Source organism: Sinocyclocheilus rhinocerous, unplaced genomic scaffold, assembly GCF_001515625.1.
Source record: "Sinocyclocheilus rhinocerous isolate Xijiao unplaced genomic scaffold, SAMN03320098_v1.1 scaffold449, whole genome shotgun sequence".
Classification (NCBI taxonomy): Eukaryota; Metazoa; Chordata; class Actinopteri; order Cypriniformes; family Cyprinidae; genus Sinocyclocheilus; species Sinocyclocheilus rhinocerous.
In genome coordinates, this window is record NW_015652285.1 from 262,340 (window position 1) to 282,360 (window position 20,021).

The 20,021-nt window shown below is 36.6% G+C and overlaps 2 protein-coding genes and 2 pseudogenes across 2 annotated transcripts in view; 2 read left to right on the forward strand and 2 right to left on the reverse strand.

The window, feature by feature from the left end:
* Positions 1–691, reverse strand: part of LOC107714375 (probable inactive tRNA-specific adenosine deaminase-like protein 3) — a 2,721-nt gene extending 2,030 nt beyond the window's left edge. The window contains exon 1 of the mRNA XM_016520198.1: positions 618–691. The gene's annotated coding sequence lies outside the window, so the exon portion shown is untranslated. The remainder of the gene's footprint in view (positions 1–617) is intronic.
* Positions 692–1,101: 410 nt separating this feature from the next.
* LOC107714349 (probable tRNA N6-adenosine threonylcarbamoyltransferase, mitochondrial) lies at positions 1,102–3,544 on the forward strand (annotated as a pseudogene).
* A 103-nt stretch (positions 3,545–3,647) lies between these two features.
* On the reverse strand, positions 3,648–19,828 carry LOC107714350 (ankyrin and armadillo repeat-containing protein-like; annotated as a pseudogene).
* On the forward strand, positions 14,660–15,914 carry LOC107714376 (ankyrin and armadillo repeat-containing protein-like). Its single transcript, XM_016520199.1, has 4 exons — positions 14,660–14,743; positions 14,829–15,048; positions 15,131–15,182; positions 15,726–15,914. The coding sequence occupies exons 1-3, from the start codon at positions 14,678–14,680 to the stop codon at positions 15,178–15,180; spliced, it is 336 nt and encodes a 111-aa protein (XP_016375685.1). The 5' UTR covers positions 14,660–14,677; the 3' UTR covers positions 15,181–15,182; positions 15,726–15,914.
* Positions 19,829–20,021: the final 193 nt, after the last annotated feature.

A 20,021-nucleotide genomic window follows, 5' to 3' on the forward strand; every position in this document is an offset into this window, starting at 1 on the left:
CCACTACTTTGTGTCACGTCAAAATAAAACTTGAAATGGTCTGAAAACGTGATGACTGCATCAGTTTTTAGTGAGCGTTCAGCGTGATGAAATGAAATACATATCTTCGTGTCTGTGGCAGTGTTTACAGAGCTTTTATGATGATGACCCGAAAGCTGTAGAAGTAGGCTATTGTTTATTCTTGGTTAATGTTAACTAAAGTAGTTAACTAATGTTAACTAATGAAATCTTATTGTAAATTGTTTCAAAAATATTGTTCAAATTGTTACTGCCTTTGGTTATTATTTTGTAATAAATATAAAAATGTGATATTATATTTATGTGATATTTATTTAACCAGGAAAATGTGACATATATATATATATATATATATGTATGTATGTATGTATATAACTGCCTCCTCATTTTAAAACACCACCGCACGCCACTGATATATGTGTGTGTGTGTGCATTTCTATTATTTCTATTTGTCAACTAGGCTACACAAAAACACAGAATGAATGAATTTGAATTCAGAAATGCACGTGGAGCTAATAGGCCTTTACCTTATTAAGAGTCAAGAAGGGACTTTAAGTATCAAATATCAAATAATAGTTGGACATAGTCATAGAACCTACTTTACAGCAGCCAAGTGTGAAGAATTCATCTTATTTAGTGTACAACATCTCGCCCATGTTAGACTTCATCCCTCCTGTATTATTATCCCGATGGAAACAGGCCTAAGAGATAATGGTTCCCGTATTGTTTTTTATTTTGGACGTATTAGTCATTTAGCTATGATATTATTATTAGCGTACTTATTTATTTATCAAATTGGCCTAGGCATCTGTTTTTCTCTACTATTTATCATTTTCATCTTAAAGGAAGTCTATCGGAACCCAACTTCGTTTGTTGTGAGTAGAGCTTATTTATATGTAACGCCTTGATCGGACGGGGTCATAAATGAAGTTTTACAAGGAAAGACAAGTTTAGCGGTGTTTTCGAGTCAATTGTTGAAGCGTATGTAACCTTTCAGATTACTGTCGAGTTAAATCAACCAGTGTTAACGACAGTGAACCGTCAGTGTTCCCATGCGCTTTGAATGGAGCTGCTCGGTGCTGGATGAAGCGCTGCACGTCAGGAAGAGTCTTCAGTACAGTGCGCCCTAGGTTAGTTTTGGGGATCGAGACGAGCTGCGATGAGACTGGAGTGTTTCTGGGGGAATCTCTGATCGGCTTGGATTTCAGTCTGAAGTTTGTGAGACTTCATGAAAAGCCGTTCATCCCTATACACCATATGGAGGCACATGCCCTCACTGTAAGAATGCTACACCCCGTAGACTTCCCTTTTCTTGTGCTCCTTGTCTCCGGGGGTCATTCTCTTCTTGCATTGGCCAAAGGAATAGATTAATTTCTTCTTCTGGGGCAAACATTGGATGCAGCAGCCGGGGACACTTTAGATAAGGTATCAGGATATCACGTCAGTTTCAAATACAAGGAAAGCAGCAGGATGTTTATAATATAAATGGTTTATCTTTCTTTTCAATGACAGATTGCTAGAAGACTTTCTCTTAGGAATCACCCAGAGTGCTCGTCTTTGAGTGGTGGACAAGCCATAGAGCTTCTGGCAAAAGAGGGGGATCGACTCGCATTTCATTTCAAGTCACCCATGGGGCAGCTCTACCACTGCAATTTCTCTTTTGCTGGTTTGCGAAACCAGGTGACACTGGCAATAAGCAAAAAAGAGAGAGAAGAAGGTACTTTATCTATTCCTTTTAAACAAAAGAAACAGGTTCTTTTCCAAAAGCTAGTGAGCTGCCTACATAGACGGCTGCCTTTTAAGGCAGCATCCCGACTGAAATGGCAGCTTATAAGTGACTGATTTGAAAAACCCTAAACAGGCAACAACTCTGCGTATGATGCAAATATCTCTCCACATTTGAAATACACAGGAGACTTGACTGACTATTAATTGGCATTAACATTAATCATATTGACACCAATTAATTGGAATAGCAACGCAATAGTCTAATAAGGCTATATATAAATTATATATGTGTGTGTGTGTGTGTGTGTGTATATACATATATATATACACTGTATTTATATAAATGTACAGCACACAAATATTGGGCAAAAATATTGGGTTTTCAATTAGATTTTAAATATTTTATGGATATATATATATATTAATTCATATTGAAGTATCAATAAAATGGTTAAGCTCAAATTTAAATTCGTATTTATATAATCCTAACCAGTATTATATTACTGTAATGTTATGTTTCCTCAGGTGTTGAAAAAGGTCAGTTATTATCATGCGTTAAAGACATCGCCGCTGCCTCACAACACACTATGGCTTCTCATATAGCCAAACGAACACATCGTGCCATTTTGTTCTGTAAATCCAAAGGTCTTCTACAACAGCATAATCCAACTCTGGTAAATTCACAGCACTCCAGGACTCGGTTGAGGCATTTCGTATTAACATTAATTCGAGCTTGGCTTAATCATTTTACAATATTTAAAAACTTCTACCAAGAAATGCCTGTGGTGAATTGACATTTGGTAAAAAAAATTCCACTCCAACCTTTCTATCCCAACCAAAACTTCTACTCTTCCACTTGTGCACCTCTGTAGGTTGTTTCAGGGGGAGTAGCAAGTAATGAATACATCAGACAGACTCTGAAAATTGTCACAGATGCCACTGGATTGCATCTGCTTTGCCCTCCGTCAAAGTTTTGCACTGATAATGGAGTCATGATTGCATGGTAAGAACATAAAATGGTGCACATTGCCTTACAGCCTTGATGACATGCATAAGACACTGACTTTTGTTCCTCACTATTGTTGTTAGGAATGGCATAGAGAGACTAAAGCAAGGAAAGGGGATCATGTCCCATAGCGAAGAGGTCAACTATGAACCCAAGTAAGTTAAAATGGCATTTGCTCTGTTAGTAAATAAATTGGACTTATTCACATTTTCAATGCATGTTTCTCATCTTATTGTGCACAATTTAAGTAAAAAAAATAAAAAAAAAGGTTTGTCTTTGTAATCTTTTTTTTTTTTTTACATTTTTATGATTTAATTAAGTATTGGCTTTTCATCAACTCACAAACCCCAGTTTGGGAAACCCTGATGTAATGTGATGTTTAATGCAAAAGAATGGAAAACATTTTCTTTCTCTTTGTATTTTTATATCAATGTGGTACAAAATAAATCCATTTAAATCTATGTGATAAACAAGTAAGGTCAAAAGTAATCCGATTAGATTACCTATAATGTGTAAAATCTAATAGATTGCATTACTAATTTTCATCATATAATTTGGAATCAGTAACAGTTTGTAAGTAATCTACCCAGCACTGATTGTATATGTTAAGAGTCTGTTTTAATGTAATGAAATGTTTCATTTATTTTTAGGGCACCACTTGAATTAGACATCACTTCAGAAGTTAAAGATGCTGCAATCAAAATTCCCCCATTAAAACTGAGGATAAATTCTTGACATTGTGTCGAACGAACATTTCCTACATATTAATAAATGATTATTTATTTTAAGAAATTTAAATGGTTCTGTTTTGCATATGCTTTAATTCAAAGTTTATGATGTTATTTCTTTTCAGTCACCTTTTGGTGTGAATGGCAGTGCTGGAGTTCTTGACCTTTCAGGTGTTTTCATTTAACCTCTGTTTTGGGGCATTGTGGCAGGACGTCTGTCCCTTTCTGACTCTGGGGTTGGCAGTTCTGGCCCTCTGTCTTGCATGGTGTGGCAAAAGAGCTGGTGTTTCTCTGTCCCCAATTGCAGACTGACTACACCTAGTGTTCATTCTCTTTGCCAGTCCTGGTGAGAAACGAAATAGCGCAAACATCTGTATGTGAGATATAGTCCTCATTGCTCTAGCCAGCATCACAATATGTCATACATAATTCAATTGAAATACCTTTATTATCACGATGAGGCACAGGAGGGCTGCCATTTATCTCCAAACTGCAATGGAGAAAACAGAAAGTAAACTAATTATGCTTGTGAATTATCAAAGGCCTCATATTTAGCTACTTCCTGTCAAAATGTAAAGCACCTGAGGGATGGAAACCCTATTCTTCTCTGTCTTTCAAACTCTGCTGTAAACAATTGCGATATTCTGGCATCTTATTCTTCAGCTAAATTCTCCATTAGGAGGTCATATATGTGAGGGGATTTTCTACATTTTGCCAGAAGTTGTCGATGAGCATATCAATTGGAGGTCAGGTAGCCCAGAGCACTTGCACAGGCTTTTCGAACCTAAAATGTAGAAGGGAATGAAGTACATTATTTTAGTTTTTAAAATCCTAGAAATACTATTTTAAGCACTTCTTTTTTGACTGGGAAACACTGAATTTACATCGGCTAATTCAACACAATCTACCTCTTCATCCTCTTGAGTCCAGATGAGCAGAAAGATGCTCTACAGCGCCCATGGTGACAATCGCATTAGTAATACCTGCTCTCGTGTGAACCAGGCTAGCAAATAGTTGTGCTGGAATAACAGAAGATGGAACATTATACAAGATGATTTTCTCATATACATATACATATTTGGAGTTGATACAATTTGTTAATGGTTTTGAAAGAAGTTTCTTGTGCTCACCAAGACTGCATTTATTTGCTAAATACATGCAAATATGATAAATACAAAACGGTAATTTGTGAAAATAAAATATTATTACAATTTAAACTTACCTGTAATGACCACAGTGGTGGATTGGTCAGACTGCAATAATTCAGTTAGAACAGTGACTCCCCTTGCAGTCAAAGTCACTTCATCTGATCTACTAATTACTCTGGCTAACGCAACTATCTGTCAAACAAATGAGGAGTCAGTTAAATTAACAGTTTTTTTCAGCCCTTTACACAACATCATAATAACCATAACATCTGTTCATTTTCATTACTATGGTAAATAGTTTCTTGGAAACATACAATGTCTGAGATCACATTGAATGCGATTAAAATTTTTCCTTTCTCTTTGAAGTGTTACAAGCTCTTGGTGCATAAAGAAGATCTGTAAAGTTGCAAAGACTAAAGTTTCAAGCGGAGTCCAGCCCGGGGTCGTCACATGTGGTTGCCGCAAGATGTGGAAAATAATGTGTTTTTTTTACTTTAAACCGCATAAACACATTTCATTACACCAAATACACAAAATAATGTTCTTTTTAGCAACATTATATTACCCCTTTAATTATTTATTCAGTAATATTTTATTTTGAAAAGAATGTAAAATAAATGCATTTTTGATATCCGCCTCAGACTTTTGGACCCCAATGTGTGTGTTCTGAATCTTCTGAATACCTGAAATGCAGCTTTTGCACTTTCTGTCTCAATGTCAGAACTCAAAAAAGTCTCGTATGTGTTCATTAGAATTCTTCCTGTTTGTCGAATTGCCTTCTGTTGCACTTTGTTGTTGTAAGCAAACAGGGATAATGCATGTCCAGCATCCAGACAAATGCTCTGAAAGAGAAGACTTGCTAAGCAGCTCACACATTCAGAATATCAGTGGCATCAAATGAGCACCATGAAACATTTCAAACCAAGGTTAAAGTGGTATATAATTGAATTACTTTGTTTTCAGCCCCCATGAGCTCCAGAATGATATCATAAGAGAAGTCCTCTTGTTCCCAGAATTCCCTCTGGAGTTTTTGGTTCCCCAGCAGCACACAGGCGAGAGTCTGAGCCACTTGCACCTAATGTGATTTAAAAATACTATGAAGTAACTTCCTGTTTTAATCTCATTTAATTTTTGAAACGAATACTTACCTTGACCTCCAGAGATTCATGGGATTTTAAAAGCTCTAATAATGTAGGAAATGGCCTTTTCTCTGCAAATAATCTTTTGAGTATTTTTATTAGTAGTAAGTGCCACTCCTGCAACCAAAACAAAAGTTTAATCCTTTGCGCTGTAACACAAAGCTATTCATATCAAAGACATGGAAGAAAAGGTGTGAGATATTACCAATGCACAAACAACCCAGGGCTTTGATGACACTGAGCAGGGTTTTCAGTGCTGTTTGAGACCCTCGAAGCAAACACACGAAAGGCAGAATCTCCCTGCAAAAGCCATCCTGATGGCCACGACTGATTGAAAAATAAAGTCAGAATTGTGAGATGTAAACTTTATTTTTATTCCGTGACTTCACAAAAAAACAATTGCGAGATGTAAACTTAGAATTCTAAGAAAAAAATCAGAATTGTGAGATATAAACTCGCAATTGCAAGAAAAAAGTCAGTATATTTACACTATATTTTTATTTATTTATATTTTTTTTATTCCGTGGCATAAACAAGCTTCCACAGTTATGAAGGTGCGGACAGTTCTGTCTGAAAAAGATTTTGAGGGAACATCTGTCTGACAAAATGTTTTAACAGACAATCCAGGGGAGACACGATCCAGACACCTGACTGAAAAGGAAGCACTCTTGGAATAAAGCATCGTTTTGGAATCACAGCCTGTAATCGGGTCATAGTTTAACACTAATAGCAATACAAGTGACACAGCAACTCTTGTAAGCAATGTTTACAGAGAAACCCACAGGGGGAATAACATTCCACTGTGCATGTCTTCCTGTCTTATGAGTCTAACAGATCAGTGCTGTCTCAAGACAGGAAGTGCTGGCCGCTTACCCGCTGACCTGTTCTGTCAGTGACAGGGAGAAGCTCAGGTAGTCAATCTGCTCAGTTTATCCAGTGCCTGTCAACATGTAGTCAATGGGAAGCTGTTTTTATTGCATTTGGTGCTTCTTCTGTCTGGACGACAGCTTTGCAGCGAGAGTGTTACTTACATTCATGGGTGACTGATTGGTTGGATGGAACTGGGTGATCTCTTTTGGGACAGTGTATAATGAGACCAATTTGTATCTGGCCTTACCCACATATTGCATTTTGTCTGAAGAGGAGAGAAGAAGGTCAAGGATGACCGGGTAGCCCATCTGTTCTGCCATGAGTTTCTGTTGCTTTAGAGTTTGTCCTGCCAGAGCCCATAGAGCTGTTGCACCCTGTTCCCGCACTTCCAGCTGGAAACACCTGAACACAGGGTGAAGTTCAGAAAGAGTTTACTGTACCAAGGGTTGACTTGGGACTTAATGCAATATGAGAAAAAATATTCCTTAATGCATATTAAAAAAACTAAATTCCTAAATAAATTAATATTATTTTTACAAATATTATGAGTGATTATGCAATTTTCTGATGTATACTAATAAGAACAATTCTATTAAATAATTTAATTCAACTAAACATTAGTGTAATATGTATATGACAGAATCTAATAGAATTGGCTTGTAGCTTAACTTTTTAATTTTTAATTTTAATTTTTTTATTTTAATTTTACTTAAATGTTGAGTTAATGCTAATAAGATACATAATTTAGCAAAACAGTGTTTAAAAAAGTGCTTAAAAAACAATATGCAGTATGGTCTGTAGTAGCTGCATCCATATCCATTACATCCATATAAATTTCACTGTCACACAATAATACTACATTTATTTATAATGTGCTCTTCTTATACCCAAAGTGCTGCAACATACAATAAAATAATAAAACAATATAAAACAAAACTTTAAAACCCAAGTAACAAAACCATTAAAGTAATTCCTCATAACTTTATACACTGAATAATTTCTAAATAATTTATACATTAATGGAAGTAAATCATATTTTTGATGAGTAAAAATTTTGATGGCGGTTGTCCAGAACACCATTCAAAAAACCCAACAGTACGTAGCTTTATATTGATTTATTCGAAGTCATCCCTGCATTATTAACATTGTATGTTCTTGCAAAGTGAAGGAAATTGGCGTAGTTAGTTACCCAGAGGCAACATATTTAAATACTGTGTTAAAGATGCCGTTACATTACCTTTAAAAGTTGTAAAAGATACTTGGCAGTCGATTGCCTGAGGAAGCACTGTTGGATGGCAGGATTGTGACTGGCTATAGATTCAAGCACTGTGGCGGCCTTGACCTTAACAGGAATCTTCCTCTCTCGCAGGGCTTGCACCAGGGCACCGACAGCTCCTGCCTCACATATGAGCCTCTGGTTCTCCCGGTGACCCCAAGCCAGCTCTGCAAGAGCCAAGCAGGCCTCTTCCTGCAGTACTTCTGTCAGATAATCTAAATGCGAATGAGTAAGACTCCAGAATTTCTCCTTTTGTGTTCCACAGAAAAAAAGACAACAGGAAAAAGTTTTGGAATGACATGAAAGTGAATAAAAATGAATGAATGATGCATTTATATAGCGCTTTATTGTGTATTGTTGTACACCCAAAGCGCTTTACAATCATGAGGGGGTCTCTCCTCAACCACCACCAGTGGTTGACAGAATGACAGAATTGATCTATGATCTGTTCAGACATTTCACACAACAGACATTTGTTGTCTTTCACTACTGCATATTTTCCACGAGGTAAACAGTACCAGAGTTTACAGACAGGAATTCGACAAGATGTGGAACTCCTCCAGCATGTGCAACAGCAGTTTGGTTGCATGTAAGAAAACAGTTATTTTTAAATACATAAATAACAGATGGAAAATTACATAAATTGGATCCACAAATGCAAACTAGGAGTATACAATACAAACTCATTTTTAATAGAAATCAAAGCAAACTAAAAGTGTAAATTATTAGTTCAAAAATTTAAGGAATAATTTCATTTGAAAAGTACTGGTCGTTGATATGCATTTTAGGGTACTAAATAGATTATTTATGGTATGTATATGGTATATAACCCTGTAAAGCCTAAAATAATAGTCAGAATAATCTTCTTCTTTTTTTGGAATGAATGGATCAGTTTTTTCAACCTTTAGAAAAAGTCTAAAAAAATCTTAAATCTTTCATTGAGTATCATATTTAATACTTCAAGCTTTTATGGCTCATATAGTATGACATAGGAGAATATGGAGCTCATACTCAAGTAGGGGAAAAAAACACCTCAATTTTATTCAGAGGCCCAAACTGAGTAAAAATATGCAATTTGGTGCTGTTGCTAATATTTATATGACCAAAACGTAAGTTGAAATTCTGATGTAGTAGATTGTGTACAATTTTTCAGCAGTTTTGATGATGTCAGTAATTTACAGGCCTTAATGTGCAAATAAAATATGATACAGTATGATTTATTGGGTTAAATATTAAATGCAGATTTTTTGTGTAGGTGGCTTTCAGAACACTTCAGACTCAAGCAGCCAATTACCTTTATGAGTTACTTCTTCAGGACTCCACTTACAAAACACAGTTTCCAATACCACTCAGTGAGACTGAAGGGAAAAGGTCAGCACTGTTTATATTATATATTCATGTATTTATATATTAAATTATATAAATACTGTTCATGGCATCTAACATACACTTGTGTTTTGCAGCTATAATGTCATCTGCATTGAGTTAGAGTCGCTTTATCCTCAACATAACATGATTCAGTGGTGGGGGGCTTTAAACACTTCCATCAAAATCCTCAAAGGGAAGAGACTGCTCTTGATGGACATTGAGCTACACAAGCAATTCAAGAAAACATTTGGTTACACAAAAGCTATAGAGTGCAAGGTGATAAGTGACAATCAGTTCATACTTTGGTTTCCCTCAATGTACATAATCTGTATTTAAACATTGAAATATGCTTCTAACTCAGACTGTGGCATTTGGGCTGAAGGCAGCAGAAGAGATAGAAGTGGGGGGGTTTCACTCACTGAGTCGCAGGAACCCGACATCCCAGCTGCACGTTCTTGATGAGCAGGGTCTCTCTCTGCTTCACCACGCTGCAGCCAACAACCAATCACACATCAGCCTCCAGCTCGCTGCAGCAGGAGTCAACCTAAACCAGATACGCAGCGAGAGATTCTCTAACTCAGGTCAACACATTAAAAGTCTCTACACTCAAAAAAATAAATTGTTGAATGAACGTGATTTAATCGTAGCACCCATTATAAAAGTCTAAAAAAATCTTAAATCTTTCATTGAGTATCATATTTAATACTTCAAGCTTTTATGGCTCATATAGTATGACATAGGAGAATATGGAGCTCATACTCAAGTAGGGGAAAAAAACACCTCAATTTTATTCAGAGGCCCAAACTGAGTAAAAATATGCAATTTGGTGCTGTTGCTAATATTTATATGACCAAAACGTAAGTTGAAATTCTGATGTAGTAGATTGTGTACAATTTTTCAGCAGTTTTGATGATGTCAGTAATTTACAGGCCTTAATGTGCAAATAAAATATGATACAGTATGATTTATTGGGTTAAATATTAAATGCAGATTTTTTGTGTAGGTGGCTTTCAGAACACTTCAGACTCAAGCAGCCAATTACCTTTATGAGTTACTTCTTCAGGACTCCACTTACAAAACACAGTTTCCAATACCACTCAGTGAGACTGAAGGGAAAAGGTCAGCACTGTTTATATTATATATTCATGTATTTATATATTAAATTATATAAATACTGTTCATGGCATCTAACATACACTTGTGTTTTGCAGCTATAATGTCATCTGCATTGAGTTAGAGTCGCTTTATCCTCAACATAACATGATTCAGTGGTGGGGGGCTTTAAACACTTCCATCAAATTCAACAAAATTCTGCTTTGTTATATCAACTAGTTAATGTCTTGTTCATGTATGGTTTTGGTAGTTTAATGAATATCTATCTTGTTGTTTCAATTAGATTTGTTTTAGATGACAGCACTAAGAAGCAAGACATTACCAAAAGTTCAGTAATCTACAAAAAAAGCACAGAAAACATGCAAACAATTTAAATGTTTTATTTTTTTCATTAGGCTTTAACATGCACCAAATAAGTTTAAACTGCTTTCTTCACTTTAAGTCTCTTATCCATTTGAGTGTTTGTTACACAATGTATAAGAAACATTTAGCCAACAAAATCTTGGCTCTTGAGAAAACTGATCCCCAAGCAACGCTTATAGGACTTTAACGCCCTTTTAGTCTTAAAACTTCTTAAAAATTAAGCCATTTCAACACTACCCTTTTTGGGAATTTGTAAAGTAAACCTTGGCCTGACACAAAAAAAAATTTAACATTTGAACATAAACATGAATGAACAGAACATAAAACAAACAATTGTGAGTGTAACAATTTGAGCTGTAAAATAATAATAATAATAAAAAAAGAGAGAGTCTGATGCAATACTATAAAAAAAATAAAATAAAAACCTTTCAGCAGCTTGCTGTGATGATTTCACATGAAAATTTTGATAATTCTAAATTACCAGTGTAGCTATGTTGCTTCACATCTGAAAATAAGAAAATCACTCCCAGAAAATATTTGTGTGTAACAACTGCTTCAGTCAGTTGTCCCTTTGGTAAAACACTGTTGTAGTCTCAGTCCATTTAAAACAAATAAAAACAAACGACTACTACAGCGTCTTCCCTAATTACGCCAAGCTCACTTGCTCCAGCACCCTGTTTAAAGGAACTGTGCCATTCCAAGTGCATTTTGTTTGACTTTTCTGTCTTTTTCAAGCTCACTTACTCCAAAAGCTTGTTTTTGAGGAACTGTGCCTTGGATGACAACCTCTGTCCATTTAGATTTAGAAAGATCTTATGCAAGACTTCAAAAGTGCATTTGAGCTCTGGTGGGTAGCTCAGGTTCAAACAGTATATCAGTCCAAATAACAGAGCACAAGCCTGTGCAATGCTACTCAAGTCACTGAGGACTTCCACACCTTCAATTAAGACACCAATGTCCTGTGGGTCATCGTCAGGCAGCGCTCCCTCCTTCAGTATGACACACACTCCCATCACAGTTTGCTCCACGGTACTTTGTGACTCAATGTCTGAATCCTGTGGGACGAAATACATGAAAGATCACAAACAAAAATGAGCTCAAATACTTATTACAAGAATTGCACACTCATACACTCACTGGCCACTTTATAAGGTACATCTGTAAAGTAAACTTCAATTCAATACAGGAGCTCTGCTGTGAATTCTACATTTACAAGGTTATCATTTCTCAGTTTTTAAGTTGAAACTGTCAGAAAGGTGATAATTCTACTATATGTTTATTACTGAGGTCACAGTGGGTGCTGGAGTGTTATTGCAGTGCATTATATTATACGATTGTTATAATTTTATTTGGCCACCATATTTAAAAGGAATGAGGTGGCTAAAACATTAGAACCATCTTAGAATATAATGCACTGCAATAAAACAAAAGCATGCATGTAGTTTTCTGATGCAATTTATTTATTTATTTTTTGTGGCATGCCTCTTCTGCCTTTCAGATCAATTTAAATCTTTAGTATGGGTTTACACAGTTTTGTAAATTAGGCCCCAAGAGAGCTCAACCAATATGAATAAAAAATTAATTGGTTTAGTGCATCAACCAATTCACATAAGTACTTTGTCATTGTGTACCATCAGTTTCCTATAAATGAACAATTTGTCCAGCTCAGTTATTTGACAAAGTTATGTGTTCTCTCATGTCACATTTTTGTTGTAGCAAATAGGGAAAAGTACAGAATATATGGCCTTTTGAAACTGTATTTTCTCATCAACTCACCAAATATACCTTCACTAGTTTTTCAGGGTCTTCATTCAAGTAGGTGCACAGAGACTTGATTACACAGGCTCTTCTGGTATGTATAGTGTCATCCTGTGGGGTGGGGACAAAAATGAACTCAAACTTCAGTGGTGGCACAGCTTAAGAGTAGTTTAGGAAGAAAATGCCAAACTACATCTGTCTTTCCATCTGCATTGAGAATGACTATTAAAGCCATTTATCAATACAAACCTTGGAGATGGCAAACATGAGATGGCTAACTGTGTGATTTTTTTCCGGATTGCCCGCCTTTTCTACTGAAGATCTCAATCAATCGTGTTGAGTACCGGTCAGGCTCAGCGAAGAACGTAGAAAGCAGTGGTACAGTAGAAATCCGCATAAACTCCCTATCAATCTGAAAAACATTGACAATGCATTTATTAACTCTCATCATAACAGAAGGATGAAAATAAAAAAAAAGTTGTTTTAACATTTTTTCTATCAGCAATGAGAGAGTTAAGACGACATTATGTACACAGCCATCTAAATATGGTCTACTCTGTTTCTTAATTAAAAGTATAAGAGTTGACGCGAGTTTTAAGTCCTGCTCATGTCTTAAATGTGCATGGACAATTTAAATATACACAAACATAATGATTGCCGCTTCTAAAACAATGGTTTAGTTTATAATGCTCAAGTAATTTGTACCTACAACTCTCCTTTGCAACACACTGCTTGCACTGCCACATACAAGTCACTGAAAGAGAAAGAAAAGGAAAGTTCAGTACTCAAGGATAGTTAGTTATACATAACTGTATGTGAGTGTTAAGAAAAACTACTTGCCATGTAAAGGTGAGGTTCACAGCAGAAGAGCATGGGGACAGCTTTACATTGTGATGTAGCCTTTTTCTTTTCTTTTTTTGTACGAAAAAAAAAAAAGGAAAATTTCCACTGTGAAAAAGAAATGTATAAAAGTTAACCAGCAAAACTGCAACAAATTTACTCTAATGTGTATGCTAAGGCCAGAAAACAGAAAAACACGCAAGCAGTATTCTCCTAATTTCAAAGACTGACTTTAAAAACTGGGCCAAAGAAAATTACCACTACTGGCTTCTGTTACTAAATATCAAACTTATATTTATAACTAATCCCTGAATAAAACCATGCATACCTATTCAATCATAACTTTAACTGCAATTTGTAAGGACATTTCAAATATATGGTCGACAGCATCATAGATTTTACTTGACAATTTTTGCATACTGTATTCAATAAGCTGGGTAGCATTATGTGGCATTTTGAAACTCTATGTTTGAAAAGACAGAAATGTCTAGCTATAGAACGTTTAAAGTAATATTTTGCTGATATACACATACGAAGGGCCAGGCCAACGTTAGTTAATTTGGCTAATAACAACAACAGTCCCTCTGTTGGCACACTAAACAAAACCTAAAAGAAAAAAGCCCTATAAACGTTAAAAAAGAGCGGTGAGAAGTGCACATTGATTCATCGACTCTGCATTCACTTTATCTCCCGTTTTCCCCTCCCATTGTTGGGGTAATGTAGAGTTCAGGTTTAACGTAGGTTATGTAGTTAGGCGTAGCTAGCATTGAATTGTGACAGAAATGCACCTATTGTAGCGGATATATTAACGTTAAGGTGAAACTCTTATCGACGAAGACACGGAATTGAACCCAACACATGTGCTTCAAGTCTGGGAAAATAAGTCTGCTTAGAAACATCGCCACAGTGTCTAATAACTCATTTTTAATCTATAATCCACGGTACTAATTACACACAGGTACATATCAAGTACTTACCCTCAATATCAAGGATGCAGAACGATTAGATGCAGCAGTTCAAACCGCTCACAAAACTCCATTGCGTGACGTGTTCCCGAATTTCCCGCCGCAGTGCTGAGCATGCGCAGTGACTCTTCTTCTTCTTTAAATTTTATTGGCGGTTGGCAAACCAACTTAAATGTGCATTTACCGCCACCTACTGGACTGGAGTGTGGGCAGTACTTTGAACATACACTTGTGTTTTGCAGCTATAATGTCATCTGCATTGAGTTAGAGTCGCTTTATCCTCAACATAACATGATTCAGTGGTGGGGGGCTTTAAACACTTCCATCAACATCCTCAAAGGGAAGAGACTGCCCTTGATGGACATTGAGCTACACGAGCAATTCAAGAAAACATTTGGTTACACAAAAGCTATAGAGTGCAAGGTGATAAGTGACAATCAGTTCATACTTTGGTTTCCCTCAATGTACATAATCTGTATTTAAACATTGAAATATGCTTCTAACTCAGACTGTGGCATTTGGGCTGAAGGCAGCAGAAGAGATAGAAGTGGGGGGGTTTCACTCACTGAGTCGCAGGAACCCGACATCCCAGCTGCACGTTCTTGATGAGCAGGGTCTCTCTCTGCTTCACCATGCTGCAGCCAACAACCAATCACACATCAGCCTCCAGCTCGCTGCAGCAGGAGTCAACCTCAACCAGATACGCAGCGAGAGATTCTCTAACTCAGGTCAACACATTAAAAGTCTCTACTAATGTTCACATGCATTTAAATGCAATAAAAGCTTGTAGACATTGTTCTTATGTTACAGTTTCAGGAAAATCAGGTGTTGGAGGTCCATTCATAGAAGGAACAGGATAAGGGTAATTAAAGCTGTCATATCCTGAAAGAAAAAGAAAAAAAAAAAAATGGCAACCATAATAATTTAAAAGTCTCTACTAATGTTCACATGCATTTAAATGCAATAAAAGCTTGTAGACATTGTTCTTATGTTACAGTTTCAGGAAAATCAGGTGTTGGAGGTCCATTCATAGAAGGAACAGGATAAGGGTAATTAAAGCTGTCATATCCTGAAAGAAAAAGAAAAAAAAAAAAATGGCAACCATAATAATATTTTGTATATAATATCTAAATATATATAATATATATTTTATGTAATAATATGCTTTATTTATTAAGGGGCATTTTGAAATAGGAAAAAAAATGCTATCAATGATGTCAAACCAGGTATAACACATCTAACTGTATTGTTATTATCATTATATTTTATTTAATAAGTGAAACCTCCAGATCACTTCAAAAAGCAAAATGGATGCAACCAGTGGAGTTTGGCATCAGTGATGTAAAACCTGGCACGATGTGTCAAAAGATGAAGATGCATTTTTTTACATTTATTCCCCTTTTAGGGCTCACTCCAGTGCACCTCGCTGCACAACGTGGCTCCCTTGAATCCCTAAACTGTCTTTTAGCACTGCCAGCGGACTACAAACTTGTGGACAAGAGGGGTTGGATGGCTATTCATTTTGCAGCCTTTTACGGCCAAGTGGCATGTATTTAAGCACTATGTAGGAAAGACCCTGCGTTATTGGAGATGAAGACCCCTGCTGAGTATGTGATATATTTTAGCAATAAATTTACTGTAAGGATGTATGTTTATGTATATATTTTAATGTATATACACAACCTTTCAAAAGTTTGGGGTCGGTAAAATTTTGTAATGGTTTTGAAAGAAGTCTCTTATTCTCACCAAGGCCGCATTTATTTGATCAACAATACAGTACAAACATTAATTCTGTGAATTATTATTACAATTTATCCAGGGACCTCGTCTACCTGAAACTCATCACGTTCCTGGTGCCCCTACTCATATCCTTGAGGAAAAAGATGTTGATTCCTAATTGGTCTCAGTTACTCCCACCTTTGTCAGGTTTGCATTTTGATTGCTATCACTGCTATGCCTGAATAATTTGTGGATGCATTGACATTGGTGAATGAATTTTGCTTTGCTTTGTTTTGTTGTTTTTTTTGCTTAAAGATGACAAGCTGAAAACAGAACGAGAGGTTTCTCCACAACTTCTCGGACCAGACTTTGCCTGCAAGCACTTTCCACAGAAGCAGAATCAGTATTTTCACCTTCACCGAGGGATTGAATTTGATGTGGGGACTCCTCCTCTTGATGACATCACTGAGGAAATGAAGGTGAGATATGAGTCTAAAGCACTTTTTTAAAATCAACTTTCAGTTTTAATACTTCGCTCAGAAAGTGAAGTTTATTTCCCCCCTAGAATTTACTTAAAGGGGTCATATGATGCGATTTCAAGTTTTCCTTTCTCTTTGGAGTGTTACAAGCTGATTGTGCATAGATAAGATCCCTGAAGTTGCAAAGACTAAAGTCTCAAAACCAAAGAGATATTCTTTATCAAAGTTAAGACTCTGCCAGGCCCCCCTAAAACGGCTCGTTCTAACACGCCCCCACATATCTACCTCACTATGTGGAAATATTAGCATAATGCCGCCCAAATGTTCACGCAAAGAAAGAAGGCGTGGTTTCAGTAACCGCAGTTAGTGTTGAAGCAGCATGTCAGGGAGACGCTGTGTGTTTCTAGGCCAAAGCAAAAGCACTTTATTTGGCCTTCCGAAAGTAGATGCATTTAGGAATCTTTAAGATCACTTACAACAGAACAGCAATGCATTTTATGGACGACCGTTTTGTGAACCTAGGAGAGGAGGTAATTCTGACTTTGCTATGACAATCTGGCGCTTCTGAATCAGCTACTGTTTTGTTATTAGTTTAAGTATTTGCTATTGACTGTTCAAATGCCGAGTTTTGCGATCATGTGCGCGTGTGTGTGTGAGAGAGAGAGAGAGAGAGAGAGACAGGTCACAGTGGAGTCAGCTGTCTTAACCGTGGCTTGTGTACTGCAAACACATACCAGCTTCATCACTGTGTCTGTCACGAGACTCTGTTCCCCTTTCAGGCTCTGTCTTTACATTTATTTTGAAAGATGAAGCTCGCGATTATGGTAAGGGGCGTTACATTTCCGACGAGTGCTTGCGGTGTTCAGCCAATCACAATGCACTGGGTCAGCTGGCCAATCAGAGCAGACTGCGCTTGTCAGAAGGAGGGACTTTGTAGAAAACAAAGCGTTTGAGAGAGGCGGGGCATAGAGGACCTACAATAATGTACAGTATTTGAAAAATAATGTGTTTTTTGAACATTAAAGCATGTCAACATATTCTGTTACACCAAATACACAAAATAATGATCTTTAAAAAAGCATCATATGACCCCTTTAATCATTTGTTAGTAAAGTACGTAACCATAAATGTAATAACGTAAATAATAATAAAACATAAAATAAAAAATAAAATAACAGTATTATTATTATTATTATTAACATTGCAGATATGCAGTAGACTTCTGCATTCCCCTCGAGGTGCTTTCTCACCAGAATAATGTGGTCTGACAGCCTTTTCTGTAGCCTCTGGTAGGTGGCCAGATCAATGTTGTCCTCAGTGAGTCGGACCACATTAGATAGGCTATGAGATGCCTCAAACACAAACAGATTTTGGTGCTGGCGGACTGAGGTCAGGCAGGCACTCAGCTTGATCAGGATGTTTTCTGAGTATTGTGAGAAGAGGTTCTCCTCCTCTTCAGTGTTTTTGTAAGTGTGTCTGTATTTAATGAATATGTATTTCTATTTAATAAAATCAATATTTATTAATATTTAATAAACGCAATACAATAATAATACATTTTTATAATAAAGTTGTAGTTTTTCTATTTTCTATATCTTAAATTAAATGAAAACTAGAAGCGTTGCCTTGGCAACAAGCTGAATTTATGTTATGATTATTTATTAAAATCTAATTAATAAAACATATAATAATATATGTATTCATATTTAATCATATTTATTATTTATTATTTTTTTATAAAAATAATACAATAATTCATACAAATTTTGTTTAATTTTGTATATTTTCGATTTTCATTTTATGTGTTTGTAATTTTATTTCACACACACACACTTCACTTTATTTTATTTTCGTACATTGAGTGAAACAAAATGAAAATGAGAATTGTTGACTTGGCAACTAGCTGCCATTTTTTTTTTAAATTTATTTTAGTTAACGTTTATTTTATTTCAAGCAACGAAAGTGTTTTGTAGTTTTAGATAACTATAATAACCCTGATGACACTTTCACATCTTTCTTTGGCTGTTCTAGATTGAAAGACTTCATATCTCACCTGCATTGAGGAACTCTGTAAGCGCATCTTTCTTTGTTTGAGGAACACCACCTGAATCCACGGCCATGATGGACCTCTATAACTCAGAGAATCGTATGCGTTTCTCTCTAGAAATGTAACTCCCGTGCCAGAGAGCCTTCATGGTATAATCTATGTTTATTAGTATCTGACCGACTTTTGTATCGTAATATGCTGGTGGTAACTGGCACGAGCTCTGGTCATAGTTGGGTACCAGACTGATAACGGGAAATTGGTTAAAACCATATATTCCCACAGTCAGCTCCCTCACAATCCGGTGGACTATTCCGTGATCCAGGGGCAAACTTGAGTCAAAGGGAGCCAGGAAAATTATGTTGGGAGCTAAAATGTTCCTCATTTGTCTGATGATGCCAGGAGGTGCATCCACAGGCAGGCTCTGCTCGTTAGCACTGAGCAGCCAGTTACAGGTAATTTTATTTCACACATACACACACACACACTTCACTTCACTTTATTTTATTTTCGTACATTGAGTGAAACTAAATGAAAATGAGAAATGTTGACTTGGCAACTAGCTGCCATTTTTAAAAATAATTTATTTTAGTTAACGTTTATTTTATTTCAAGCAACGAAAGTGTTTTTTAGTTTTAGATAACTATAATAACCCTGATGACACTTTCACATCTTTCTTTGGCTGTTCTAGATTGAAAGACTTCATATCTCACCTGCATTGAGGAACTCTGTAAGCGCATCTTTCTTTGTTTGAGGAACACCATCTGAATCCACGGCCATGATGGACCTCTATAACTCAGAGAATCGTATGCGTTTCTCTCTAGAAATGTAACTCCCGTGCCAGAGAGCCTTCATGGTATAATCTATGTTTATTAGTATCTGACCGACTTTTGTATCGTAATATGCTGGTGGTAACTGGCACGAGCTCTGGTCATAGTTGGGTACCAGACTGATAACGGGAAATTGGTTAAAACCATATATTCCCACAGTCAGCTCCCTCACAATCCGGTGGACTATTCCGTGATCCAGGGGCAAACTTGAGTCAAAGGGAGCCAGGAAAATTATGTTGGGAGCTAAAATGTTCCTCATTTGTCTGATGATGCCAGGAGGTGCATCCACAGGCAGGCTCTGCTCGTTAGCACTGAGCAGCCAGTTACAGGAGGTCAGGCTGAGCAGTTCTTTGCGGTCATATTTCTGAAGTAAAGACTGAGCGGTCAACGCAGCACGAACAGCCTTCTCGCTGCTCTGATCTGACGGGTTCGCCATTTGTTTTTCTCTGATACAGACGATATGAGTGCGGTAAAATGAAGGTAATTAATTTCCTTTCAAAAACACCGTTAAGGTTCCCCTCAAAAGATTGAGTTGTCGGATTAATTTTGTCAGTTCGAAGAGCGTTGCTCTTAGCAACCAGTGACGCACAGTGACGCTTCTGACTGCAACTCTTCAGATCAACCAATAG